Below are 14046 nucleotides of genomic sequence, written 5' to 3'. Positions count from 1 at the left end.
AGAAAGAGGACATTTGAGATGTCCTGGAATGGAAAACCTCATCCTGGGAGCAGATGCAGCGGAGACAGAGGAACTGGGAATAGGGAATGGCACTTTTGCATGTGGCGGGGTGGGAAGAGGTATAGTTGAGGTAGTTATGAGAGTCAGTGGGCTTGTAGAAGATGTCAGTGGACAGTCTGTCTCCAGAGATGGAGACCGAGAGATTGAGAAAGGGGAGAGAAGTGTCTGAGATAGACCAAGTGAATTTGAGGGCTGGGTGAAAGTCTGAAGTAAAGTTGATGAAATTGATGAGCTCAGCATGGGTGCAGGAAGCAGCACCAATGTAGTCGTCAGTGTACCAAAGGAAAAGTTGGGGAGCAATACCGGAATAGGTTTGGAGCACCAACTGTTCCACATAACCAACAAAGAGGCAGGAATAGCTAGGGCCCATGAGAGTTCCCATAGCTACACCCTTGGTCTGAAGAAAGTGGGAAGAGCCAAAAGAGAAGTTATTGAGTGTGAGAACCAGTTCCGCCAACCGGAGGAGGGTAGTGGTGGTGGGGAACTGGTGAGGTCTATTATCCAGAAAGTAGCAGAGGGCTTTGAGGCCCTCTTCATTGGGAATGGAGGTGTATAGGGATTGGACATCCGTAGTGAAAATGAAGCAGTTGGGACCGGGGAACTGGAAGTTATTGAAGAGGTGGAGGGCATGGGATGTATCCCGGATGTAGGTGGGGAGAGACTGAACTATGGGTGACAAAATGGAGTCCAGGTAGGCAGATACAAGTTCAGTGGGACAGGAGCAGGCAGAAACTATGGGTCTACTGGGACAGTCGGGCTTGTGGATTTTAGGGAGGAGGTAAATCCGAGCGGTACGGGGTGTGGGAATAATGAGTTTAGCGGCTGAGGATGGAAGGTCTCCGGAGTTGATAAGGGCAGTGATGGTACGGGAGACAATGGTTTGATGTTTTTTGGTGGGGTCCTGTTCCAGGGGTAAGTAAGAAGCGGTGTCAGAGAGCTGCCGTTTGGCCTCAGTGAGGTAGAGGTCCGTCCGCCAGACTACTACAGCACCACCTTTGTCTGCGGGTTTGATGGTGAGGTTGGGATTAGTGTGGAGAGGGTGGAGGGCAGTGCGTTCAGAGGGAGTGAAGTTGGAACAGGAGAGAGGAGTGGTGAAGTTGGAGATGAAAAGATGAAAAGATCGAGTGCAGGTAGAAGGCCTGGGCGGGATGTCCAGGAGGAGGAGAAGGGTTGAAGACAGGAGAAGGGGTCATCAGTAGGGGGACGGGAATTTCTGCCAAAGAAGTAGGCTCGGAGACGTAGGCGACGGAAGAAGAGTTCAGCGTCATGGCGGGCACGGAACTCACTGAGGTGTGGACGGAGGGGGACAAAAGTGAGGCCCTTGCTCAGGACAGAACGTTCAGCAGAGAGGGGAAGGTCAGAGGGGATGGTGAAGACATGGCAAGGGTTGGGGCTGGGTCAGAGGAGGGTAAAGGTGGGAGGTCTCAGGAGGGAGAGGGGGTTGGGATGTTCAGGGAGAGTGGGGTTAGGGGAGACATCAGGGGTAAGTTTTTTACACAGAGGGTTGTGGGTGCCTGGAATGACTTGCCAGGGATGGTGTTGGAGGCTAAAACATTAGGGGTATTGAAGAGCCTCTTGGACAGGCACATGGATGAAAGAAAAATAGAGGGTTACGGAGTAGTGTGGGTTTAGTACTTTTTTTAAAGAATATATGGGTCGGCACAACATCGAGGGCCGGAGGGTCTGTACTGTGCTGTTAGTATTCTAGTGTCTAGATTAGGAAATTGTAATGTTGTGAGGGACCTGCATGTTCTGGTACAAAAGACAATGAAAACTGACAGGCAAATACAGCAGGCATTTCGTAAGGCAAGTGATATCACAAGGGCTTTGAGTACAAGGTTAAGAACAGATGATTATTGGACTTGCAATTGGTTTATTACTGTCACATGTACGGAGGTACAGCGAGAAGCTTATCTTGCACACTGTTTGTACTGATTAATTTAAGACGTGGTGCACAGCGGTGGAACAAAATAAAACAGTAACAAATGCAGAACAAAGTGTAACAGCTACAGATAAAGAGCAATGCAGGTAGACAATCAGGTGCAAGGTCATGACGTGGCCAAGAATCCAGTTTATCATTCTAGGGCACTATTCAGTACAAGAGCCGATAGAAACTGTCTGGACCCTGATGCTTTCAGGCTTTTGTATCTTCTACCCAAGAGGAGAAGAGAGAGTGTCTGGGGTGGGCGAGGACTTTGACTATGCTGGTTTATTTACTGAGGCAGTGAGAGATGTAGACAGAGTCTGTCGAGGGGAGGCTTGTCTCCGTGATGTGCTGAGTTGTGTCCGGACTCTCTGCCGTTTCTTGTGGGCAGATGCACAGCAGTCACCCTACCAAGCCGTGACAAATCCAGGTCGGATGCGTTCATGTGCATTGATACACGTCCTCGAAGGAGCTGAAGATTCAGTAATTGATTGAGTGCAAAATGATCAAAACAAGCGGAATCATACAAGCAATTCCAGACCCCATCCTGGCAAATCAACCTAAGCTCCTGATCTGTGATGATCGCAGACCCCAACCTCACTCCATTTCCAGCTATCCGTTTAGTGCACACTTCAGACCCTCATTCTGGCTGCTAACCCACCCATCTTCCTGACTCCTGATGTTCTCACTCTGATCGAGTCTTCAGCCAGGCACTGACTTTTTATATTTGCTTGTTGCAGCATAGGACTTCAAATGCAATCTATCTCTTGTGATGGAATCTGTCTCTATTCACCAAGCACCAGAGAGAACCTTTCAGAGGAACAAGTGATGCTTTATCAGTGGTCTTCAGAATATATGGCTGAGAATGCAGATCCGTGGATACTAAATCAGTGAATACTGACAATTTAGTGTACACCAACCAGTTGGACAATGGACTGCTCGACTGAGGGGAAAGTACACTTGCTCTGGGCTTGTTCATTGCTATAAGTAGGAGAGAGCTGAACTGCATATACAAACAAGAGAAAATCTATGGATGCTGGAAATCCAAGCAACAGACACAGAAACTCAGGCCTGCTGAGTTCCTCCAGCATTTTTGTGTGAATTGCATATATATACTTACTGTAATTCTTTTTTTCTCTATATTTATTTATTATGTATTTCATTGTACTGCTGCCGTAAAGTTAACAAATTTCTTGACACCTGCCCGTGATATTAAACCTGATTCTAATTCTGAATTGGTCATTCGGATCCCAGGGAACAATAACCAACCTTTGTTTAACAAGCTGAGTGAGTTTGTGCAGAGGGCATAGTTTCAGTATTTTAGGGCATGTTGAGCAGAATTAAGGCCATTCTTATTAACAGAGTGAATATAATTATCACTTCTTTTGTTAGCATTTTGGGCATTGCAATATATTGCTATGTTTTCCTGTCACTGTTGCTGCCTTTATACAATACCCTGTGCTCTATTAATGAGAAATAAAGACTGAATGATTTGCATTAACTCTCTATTTGATTTAACTACCTTGGATTACCTTTGTAATTCTTGGTCTACAGCTAAGCAAGACAAAGAACTTAGAGAGAAAGACGAAGAACTGTAGAGTCTAGGACCAGAAGTCACAGCCTCAGAATAGAGGGACGTCCATTTAGAACAGAGATGGGGAGGAGTTTCTTCAGCCTCCTTTCTGGCAGTTTGTATATGCCAGAAGGTGGGGAAGCTGTGCAATTCCTTGCCACAGTTGGCTGTGGAGGCCAGGTTATTGGGTGTACTTAAAGTGGAGGTGTCACAATGGCGGGGGCATCGGGAGCAAGGGTGGACCCAAGTGCAAGACACATCTTGTGAGGTTACGGTATGGACTCCGAGCCAGAGACTGGGCAAGGACCCAGAACCTGGGTCTTGCCTTGGGCTTGGACCCCAGAACCAGGCATGGACATGACATGGACTAGGGAAAGGAGGAACATGGAAAAATAGAGCCTTGGTCTCAGGAGAGCAAGTACATGGAACCATGGACACATACACAGAACACAGAGTCGGGACCCCTCCTTGGAAACAGGACATAGGGCTGGGACTCATGACCCCTACGGGGCAATGGCAAGATGGCCTGACTTACCCCACGGAGGCGAGGGCAAGACAAGACAATCACCAAAGAACAACACAGTTCCTATCTAGCTCCAGCAATAGAACTAGACCGAGGTGCAGGCGAGGGCTACAGACGAGGGCTAGAGGTGAGAGGGGCAGAGAAGGGATTCAGACAGGGGGGTAGGACAGGAATCACAGACCGCCAGGGCCAGGACTTGACTTGGTACTCGGATGCCGCCAGGGCCAGGACGACGTGGTACTTGGATGCCACCGGAGACAGGACTTGAACGTGGTACTTGGATGCCACCGGAGCCAGGGCGTGGTACTTGGAACCTCCGGGTAGTGGCGAGCTCTAGACTCGGCCCAGGAACAGTAGACAGCGGCTCCTGATTCTGTCCGGCGGGCTAACTGACGGACCCACCTTGATGAGGAAACTTTGCAGGCTCACTTCGGCGAGATAACTGGACAGGTTTGCTCCGGTGAGGAAGGGCAAATTACCGGCACTTGCTTCGGCAGAGAGTAGGCTTGCTCCGGCCAGATGATATCAGCACACCGAACCTTTGATAACTTTGCAGACGCTCCCGCGCCAAATGGCTGAAAGCCGGAGACTATAAACTACCAGTTCAGCTGAGCGTTAGTTGCCTCTAATCACCAAAGCTGAGGGACACGGGAAAACAGGGAATCAACGGTCCGGATCGCAACATAAAAAAGGTAAATTTAAAGAGACCCCGATCCAGACCATGATAGGTTCTTGATTCATCATTATGTGGAGAAGGTAGGAAAATGGGATTGAGAGGGATAATAAATCAGCCATAACAGAATAGAGGAGTAGACTCAAAGGGCTGAATGGCCTAATTCTGCTCCCATGTCTTATGGTTTTATGGTCTAAGAATGGTTTTGTAATTTTGAGTAGTGATTACCTTTTATTTACATATCCTCCAAGGTGACCTTTCGTTCCCACTATCTCCTTCCCACTTTCATTTCTATTTGTCATTTAAACTCAAATAATATAGAGAAAATATTCAGCAGGTTTGGATCAGAACTGGAATTATTTAATCTCTTCTGAGTTCCCCTATCAGAGGCCTTTTTTGTTCTTTCTCCCCCCTCCCTCTGTTCTGCATCATAAAACCTCTTCTCCGCTTCTAATGACCTAGACCTCCGACCAACCTGTCTTAATATTTTTGTTTAGTTAACTCTGCTAGATGTTGCCATTGTTGGATTCTCTTGCCCTGTCTTTATCTCACCCTCCTGTTCAATTTAAAGATATGCAGCTGTTGTAAGATTATCATAGGCTCACAAACCAATGTCCTGTCTGTGCCTTCAGTGTGAGGCTAGTCCATTACTCCTTACTGTATGTCCATCCTCTTCTAACTAGGGATGGGCATCCTTGAAAGCCCCAGAAAGCTATCTTGTTCCATTTGTCATTTTCCATGCTGGTTGGGACCACAATACTTCATGAAACCATAAAACAAGATCTAAACTGTTGGGAATTTACTCTGTAATTTCAATATGTCTTGATACATTCAAATCTGACAAATGTTCCAAAGATCCCTTTTGCAAGTTTCCATTTATAATAATGGTGTTAAGACCAAAGTACAGATACAAAGAGAAATAAGATTGTATTTACATTGGTTATAAAATGTATAAATAAACTTGATTTAGAAATAGTCCAGGATATTGAAAACCGAAATGGTCAGCCCTGCACTAACAAGGAGGCGAATATATGGAAGTTCCGGTGAAAATCAAAACTGAAATGTGGTTTCACATTTTCCCTTCAGGTGCTTGCTGAACTAGGAGCATTTCTTGATCCCCTTTCAGGTTTCCAGCCTCTGGTTTTATTTTTCTTGTGATGTGTGGAAGGAAGAAACCATGGTCAATTGTCAGCGAAAGAGAAATCAGAAGGATGGGAGGTCCTTTATGGGTGGGTTTTCAGGATCTTCTGCCTGATTTGCCTGCTTGTATATGAAGTAATGGTCTTTTTGTGGCTGCATCTTCCGAAGGACGGACTTGAGATGGTGAGCGACTGCGTTAGCAGCCAGTTGCATGCTCCTCTCCTCCACTACAAGGTGCACGCAGTAGTCCTCGGATTCTGAGACTCCAAACTTCTCAGCGCACTGTTTGGACAGCTTCTCTGCAGTTGTCTCTGGGTTTATGGCAAATGTTTTGATGTTGCACCCATACTCTAAGAAGCACACGCTCAGGAAATCCTGCAAAATGCGTAAGAAACAGATTGAAATCGAATGAAAAGGCAACAGACGTAAACTGCATTTATTATTACCAGTAGAGGGCGCTAGATACTGTAATCACAGCCTGCCATTTCTTTCGAACGAAGGAAGTATTCAATCATTATTTATTTATTAAATATTAAATTTTTATTTACAATTACATTTTCCCCAAAAGGTGTCAGTTTTTTTAGGGTTATTACTGCCCTGCTGCTAGCATTGTTATTGGAGGAATGGGAATTCTGACAGAGCTCTTTATCTCTCCGTTCCAGCTCCTGTATTTTCTGCTCTCAATTAACTAACCACTGATAGTAAAAAAAACACACACGAGAAAGTCTGGAGATCCAAAGCAACACCAACAAAATGCTGGAGAAACTCGGCAGGTCAGGCAGCATCTATGGAAATGAATAAAGAGTCAACGTTTTGGGCTGAGACCCTTCTTCAGGACTGAAGAGGAAGGGGAAAGGCAGCAGAATTAAAGGGGGGGGGGGGTGGGAGGGAGGAAAGGAGGATAGCTAGAATGTGATAGGTGAAGCCAGGTGCAAAAGAAAGTTAAAGGGATGGAGAAGAAGTAATCTGATAGGAGTGGAGACCCAGGGGGAGGAATTGGGTAGGTGAGAAGAGATAAGCATCTGGGGAAGGGAATTAAAGAAGAAGGGAGGGGGAGAGAAGTTTTTTACTGGAAGGAGAAATCGATTTTCATGCCTTAGGTTGGAGGCTACTCAGATGGAACATAAGGTGTTGGCTCCTCCACCCTGAGGATGGCCTCAGATCAACAGGTTGGAATGGGAATGAGAATGGGAATCAGAATTAAGATGTCTGGCGGATGGATTGCAGGTGCCCAACAAAGCAGTCCCCCAATTTACAACGGACTCACCACCGCAGAGGAGGTCATACCGGGAGCACCAGGCATACCAGACGACCTCAGCAGATTCTCAGATGAAGTGTTGCCTCACCTGGAAGGACCGTTTGGGGTCCTGAATGGAGGTGAGGGAGGAGGCGTACGGGCGGGTGTCGCACTTTGTCTGCTTGCAGGGGCAAGTGCCCGGAGGGAGATCAGTGGGGAAGGATGAATGGGCAAGGGAGTCACAGAGGGAGTGATCACTGCCAAAAGCAGAGTGAGGGGAGGTAAGGGTTGGTTTAATAATAGGATCCCTTTGGAGATGGCGGGAGTTGCGGGGGATGATGTGTTGGATGCAGAGGCTCATGGGGTGGTAGGTAAGGACTGTTGAGGTGGCGGGATATTTGGGAAATGGAGGAAATGCAGGTAAGGGCAACATCAATGGTGGAGGAAGGGGAACTCCATTCTTTGAAGAAGGGGGGAAACCTGATGTCCTGGAAAGCAGGAGGAGCAAAAGTTGTTGAGGGCGAGGACTAGTTCTGCCAGGCAGACGAGGGTGGTAGTGGAGGGAAGCTGGTTGGGCCTTTTATTGAGAAAGAAGCGGAGAGCTTTAAGGTCTTTTTGATGGGGGATGGAAGTGTATAGGGACTCGACATCCATGGTGAAAATGAGGCAGTCTGGGCCAGGGTAGTGAAAGTTACTGAGAACATCCAGAGCAGAAGAAATGCCACAGACATAGGTTGGAAGGAACTGAACCCAGGGGGACAGAATGGAGTCGCGGTATGATCGTAAAGCCTGGTGAAGCGTCTTGGCCTGAAACATTGGCTCTTTATTCCTTTCCATAGATGCTGCCTGACCTGCTGAGTTCCTACAACATTTTGTGTGTGTTGCTCTGGATTTCCAGCATCTGCCAAAGCTGCGATCTATGGGCCCAAGAGTTCATCCCTTGTAAGATTACACGGCCAAATGCTGGAAACATGGGAGATCCCTTACAAATGATGGAATCTCACATGTGTATAATATGGCTGTTGTCTTGTAAAAAAAGAGACACCGAAACATGTTTCACATTATTTTGGAAAATTAAGCATTTTTAGGACTTGATTCAAGAAGACAACATGAATATTTATAAAAACTGGACACATGAAATAAAAATTCAAGACACTGTAACTGCGCTGGCAGAGTCGGTAGAGCAACACACACAAAACGCTGGAGGAACTCAGCAGGTCAGGCTGCATCTATGGAGGGGAATAAACAGTTGACGTTTCAGGCTGAGACACTTCATCAGGACTGGAAACTAGAAAGTGGGGGGGAGCCATAATAAGAAGGTGTGGGGGGGTGTGGAGAAGGAGTACCAGCTGGCAGATGATGGTGAGGGGGGAAATGGGTAGGTGGGGGAGGGAGGATGAAGTGAGAAGCTGGAAGGTGATAGCTGGAAAAGGTCATGAAGCCTTTGCTTCACAGCACCAGCCACAGGATTGAATCCTGACCTCAGGCCCCGCTTGTGTGCAGCTTGCATGTGCTCCCTCTGACCACGCGAGTTCCCTCCAGGGGCTTGTTTCTCTCCCCCATCCCAAAGGTGTGCAGGTTGACCGTCAACTGGCCACTGTAAGTTGTCTCTAGTTTGTCACTGAATGTAGACTCTGGGGGAAGCTGCTGGGAACGTGGAGAGAATTAAAACTTGGATTACTGTAAAATTAGTCTGAATGGTTAGCACAGACTTGATGGGCTGAAGGGCCCATTTCTGTGCTGTATGATTCTGTAACTTTGTGACTGCTCACTGGCATTTCCCTCTTCATGACAGCAGCTCTATTTTGGAATATTTAAATATTCTATTACAAGTTGAGTATGCCTTATCCAAGATGGTTGGAGCCGGAAGTGTCTCTGATTTCAGATTTTTTGGGATTTTGGAATGTATAATAAGACAGCTTGGGATCGCCATCATTTCTGACTCTGAACTCATGTGCTACCAGTAAGCAGTCCTTGTCTTACACTGTTCATCACAAACATGTACTAATCAGTAAAAATTATTACATACCATTAATATAATGAAAATATAATGTGAGCAGGGTAACAAAAGCAGCATCGGGAGAATACCTGAATCAGACCTACTCCACCTACAATGCCGTGTTTTGATTAAAAGGTCACACAGTACACTGTATTTGTATTTTACTTTTTTCAGGTTTTATGGAAAGTAGAAAAAAATTAGTATTGTAAGCTTGTTCTGGTGTTAGATTTTCATCAGCAATAATCTTTGCAAATTTATCAATGAATTTCTCTGCTGTTCCATGATCAGTAGATTCTTTATCTTCAAATTATTTTTGTCTTTAAAAAGTTAATGCTGTGCCTTTTCTTAAGTTTCTGCAACCAGCCTGCTGAATGCTCATAATTGCCTTCAATTTTAGTCCATTGTGATAGATCTTTGTTTATTTCACAATTAGCATGGCGTTAAGAAGCATGTGTTCATTCTAACGTTGACGAATCCACTCTTTCCATACAGATATGAGATCTTCATTTTTTCACTTTATGCTGTGTTTTTCTATTTTTCATTAACTTCTGTTCATTACATGTGTGAGGTCACTTCTCAGAACTGTCTGTGCTGCACAGAGACCTGGGCATTGCTTGGGAATCTTCCATTTGCGACATCATGTCAATGCTCAAAAATAATTTCGGCTTTTGGAGGTTTTCAGACTTAGGAATTTCGGATAAGGGATACTCAACTTATACTGCTTCTATGTTTGCACTGTCTAGTTATGTTTCAAATTGTAGTAATTTTGTCTTTGTACTGTGCTGCTGCCACTAAAGAACACATTTCATGTTGTATGAGACAGTGATAATAAACCTGATTCTGATTCTGCCTGGGTTCCCAAAAACACTGCCACATCTTCTCAGGCTGCAACCTTCCTGTGGAGCTTCTCAAACGATAAACTGTTGGAGACAGCGATTAATTGCACATAAAGCTTGCAAAGTTCTCCAGTTACAATTCTCAGAAGCCCCACACCAAAGTTTCCATATTAAAAACTCAGATGTTTCTTAAATGATTTCATTATTTCTGTTCAGCTGGAAATGACGCGTGAGCATTCCTTACTTCAACTATGTGAGGTGTAGAGGGGGCAACGTTTTCATGGGGGTGAACCTACCCGCCATTACTGTTCACAGGTAGTCTTAACAACCAAATCACTAGTGAGCGCTACAACACAGAAACAGACCTTTCAACCCACCAAGTCTGTGCCCAGTATTAAAAATCCTTTTACATCAACCCCATTATTAATTGCATTCTTGCTCTAACTGAAATAGTCCAAATCAGAATTTTCTCTGGTAGGCTCCCCAGGTCAACTGTCTGATTGCTTTAACTTCTTAAATCTAATGTTGTTGTTCACAAACACAAGAGCAGTTCAAATGTCTTGTCCTCCGCCTGCTGATGAATTTCAGCTGTTTTCTATACTGGATGCTTGCCAGAAAAGGGCTGTTTCATAAACAAATGCTAACTTCCTGTCAAGGTCAGTACTGATTCAAAAAAACTGTCATCAAGGTTTGTCTAAGCTTGGGGCTTCCTGTGTAATCTAGAGATCGGGAGGTCAGACCACAGCACCACTGGATTCTTTTCTTAACTCAGCTAATTCTCTGCAATTCAGATATCTACTGCTCAGTCAAGTCACCATCTTTTGGTGCTCACTCGAGGCTGGTATCCTTTGTCTCAGGTGAATTGTCCTTTTACACCAGTAGTATTGAATGTGAGGCTAATTGGAAGAGAGTGGAAGCATAAAAGAATGCATTATCTCAATCTTGGATCCTGATCAACTCATACATGACAAATTCCATTGCATTCTCTTCAATGTTACAGTTTCCTTAATCAAAGAACGCTGTGAGATCTATGAAGTCATATCAGAACTGCATCCAGTTTGAGAACAGTTCTTTATTCCCTCTGGATCTTGAACAATGTTTAAGGATACGCAGGAGAATGAGGGGAGATTTGATTGAGGCATACAAAATTACAAGTGGTAGAGACGGTAAATGCAAGCAGTGTTTTGCCACTGAGGCTGGCTGAGAGTAGAACTCGAGGTCATAGGTTAAGGGCGAAGGGTGAAGTATTTAAGGGGAACAAGAGGGGGAACTTCTTCACTCTGAGGGTGGTGAGAGTGTGGAATGAGGTGCCAGCAGAAGTGCTGGATGCAGGTTTGATTTCAATATTTCAGGGAAATTTGGATAGGTACATGAATAGGAGGGGTATGGAGTCCAATGGTCTGGGTGCAGTTCAATGGAACTAGGCAGAATAATAGTTTGGCATGGACTAGATGGGCTGAAGGGCTTGTTTCTGTGGTGTAGTGTTCAATGATTCAATTACTCTATTTGTATACACTAAAGTGCAAAAAAAGCACAAACATGAATTGAGTTGGAAGATCTTTCCATGCAGATGATAGCTTGATAATGAAGATGGGCAATAAATATGGAAATACTTGCTCATATTATGTTGCAAATCATCTGGCTATTGTTGGCTTGGCAGAGCAGGCTAGTCACATGACCACTGCTCCTACAGGGAGTCTCTTGACATAATCAGCCGCATTTATTTTCCAATTCCTCAGTGAGTTCAGGATTCAGACCTTAGAATATGATTGCACTCAGCATATTCTTGTGATTAAGCTGATTCAAGCTCAAATTTCAAGCAGTGTTTCATTACTGCATACACTTTATAGCTTACAGATGTGCACAAGCCTGCCAGTGACTTCAGACTTAACTCCATAAGGCCTGGTGCCAATGGAGAGAATATCACCATTGAAGAATGCTCAGGGAATGGAGGAGAAAGCCAATGCGACAGGCCCCTGGTTCAACTAGAATACAAGAACAAGGATGTGATGCTGAGGCTTTATAAGGCACTGGTGAGGCCTCACCTTGAGTATTGTGAATGGTTTTGGGCCTCTTATCTTAGGAAAGATGTGCTGGTGTTGGGGAGGATCCAGAGGAGGTTCACCAGGATGATTCCAGGAATGAAAGGGTTAGCATATGAGGAATGTTTGATGGCTCTGGGTCTGTACTCGCTGGAATTCAGAAGGATGAGGGGATCTCATTGAAACCTTTCGAATGTTGAAAGTTCTAGAAAGAGTAGATGTGGAAAGGACGTTTCCCATGGTGGGAGAATCCAGGACAAGAGGGTGCAGCCTCAGGATAGAGGGGCACCCTTTCAAAACAGAGATGCGGAGAAATTTCTTCAACCAAAGGGTGGTGAATTTGTGGAATTTGTTGCCACATGCCGCTGTGGAGGCCAGGCCGTTGGATGTATTTAAGGCAGAAATTGATAGGTTCTTGATCGGACATGGCATCAAAGGTTACGGGGAGAAGTTCGGGAACTGGGGTTGAGGAGAAGAAAAAAAAGGATCAGCCATGATTGAACGGCGGAGCAGACTCGATGGGCCAGATGGCCTAGTTCTGCTCCTATGTCTTATGATCTCATAACTACACTGTCCTTGGCCTTTCCCAGAAGGGTGAAGGTGGATCTTCCCCTGCAGTGGCTGCCATTTAGCCTGCGGTGGCAAAATGAGTCTATCAGAACCCTGCCTTCCTCTCCTGATTTATGAGGTTCTTGGAAAATGGAGATGGCTAACGTTGTGATCCTCTGTGATGGTTGATAGGGATCTGAGGGAACCACAAGATCACACCATGTTTTCCTTCATGTATTGACCTCTGAGCTTTCTGACTGTCTCTCTCTAGCAGAACAACATGTTTCTACCCCACCCCACTGTCCATAGAGATCTCAGCTACTTGGACTGACAGGCACAAAATTTAGCCCATCTTTCACATGTATTATTTCTACTTGTCCCATGGGCTGAAACTTGGCCCCATCCCTGTGGATGTGTCCAGAAGTACAGCTGAAGATCCCCTCTTTGGTAGAGGAAGATACATTAGGGACCGTGAAGAGACTCTCAGATAAAAGAAAACTGGAGGGCTGTGTGAGAGGGAAGGGTTAGATTGACCTTAGAGTAGGTTGAAAGGTCGGCACAAAATTGTAGCGGAAGGGTCCATACTTTGCTTCACTGTTCTATGTTCTTAGTTTTGCCTTTCGTCAATATGCAATAAGGGTGATAAACAATCAGTGTAAAAGTTTGGCATGGATTTGGCTGCCTGACTCTGTGACTCCATGACTCCATATTGAAGTTTCAGAAATGTATTCAATGCCCCCAAGCTCGTCAAGAGATCCCAACCCAGACCTGTCAGGTTGCTGCTGGAATTCAACAGCTGACATTTTTTGCTGATGCTTTTAAGACACAAATTATTACTCTATTAAATTATTAATAATCATAATGTTAACTGGATTACTTGGTTGTAAAGAGGCTGCACCTCAAAAGTTTAGAAAGGACAGGAAAGGTGGAATACAAATGTTTTCTTTCCCTCATTGTAGGATATACAAAGCATTACTGGGTCAAATTGCCCTTCCTTTCCCTTCCCATCTATGTTAGGCAGGTAGGGTCTGAAGTGGTCCAACTTGGAGCTAACAGGTACAATGTGTTCTACTTTTATTGTATCAGGATCTCAAGACATAACTGATTTACAATTCCATTTGCTTTTGACATTATGAATCCCTGCAGATTGTGATTTCCCTATGAGTCATTTAGAAGAAGGGGAAGTGATCCCAGCACCAACAACAAAGTCACCACCAAGATCCTGAAAGGGACTTACCAGTTGAGAGGTTGTTTCCATAGGCGAGAGAACCACTGCCTTAGGACATGTATTGATCATTTAAGACTAAGATGAGGAGTTTTTTTTAAAATTACAGGGTTGTAAATCTTTGAAATCCTTTACCCCAATAAGCTTTGGGTGCTGATTGCTTCAGATATTGAAGACTGTGCCCGATTTACTTTTGGACTTTGTAAATCTGTGCATCGTGAACATAGATATGATGCACAGGGGTAGGTTTTGGAGATCACCCATG

The 14046-nt window shown here is 44.9% G+C and overlaps 1 protein-coding gene across 1 annotated transcript in view; it reads right to left on the bottom strand.

Moving 5' to 3' along the window:
• Positions 1-1874: 1874 nt before the first annotated feature.
• rin3 (Ras and Rab interactor 3) overlaps positions 1875-14046 on the bottom strand; it is a 123339-nt gene continuing 111167 nt past the window's right edge. Inside the window, exon 10 of the mRNA XM_072271652.1 lies at positions 1875-6268. Within this exon, the coding sequence (XP_072127753.1) occupies positions 5957-6268 (312 nt within the window). The 3' untranslated portion in view covers positions 1875-5956. The remainder of the gene's footprint in view (positions 6269-14046) is intronic.

Source organism: Mobula birostris, chromosome 1 (genome assembly GCF_030028105.1).
Source record: "Mobula birostris isolate sMobBir1 chromosome 1, sMobBir1.hap1, whole genome shotgun sequence".
NCBI lineage: Eukaryota > Metazoa > Chordata > Chondrichthyes > Myliobatiformes > Myliobatidae > Mobula > Mobula birostris.
Note: the sequence above shows the minus strand (reverse complement) of the source record. Positions and strands in the feature narration are given on the sequence as shown.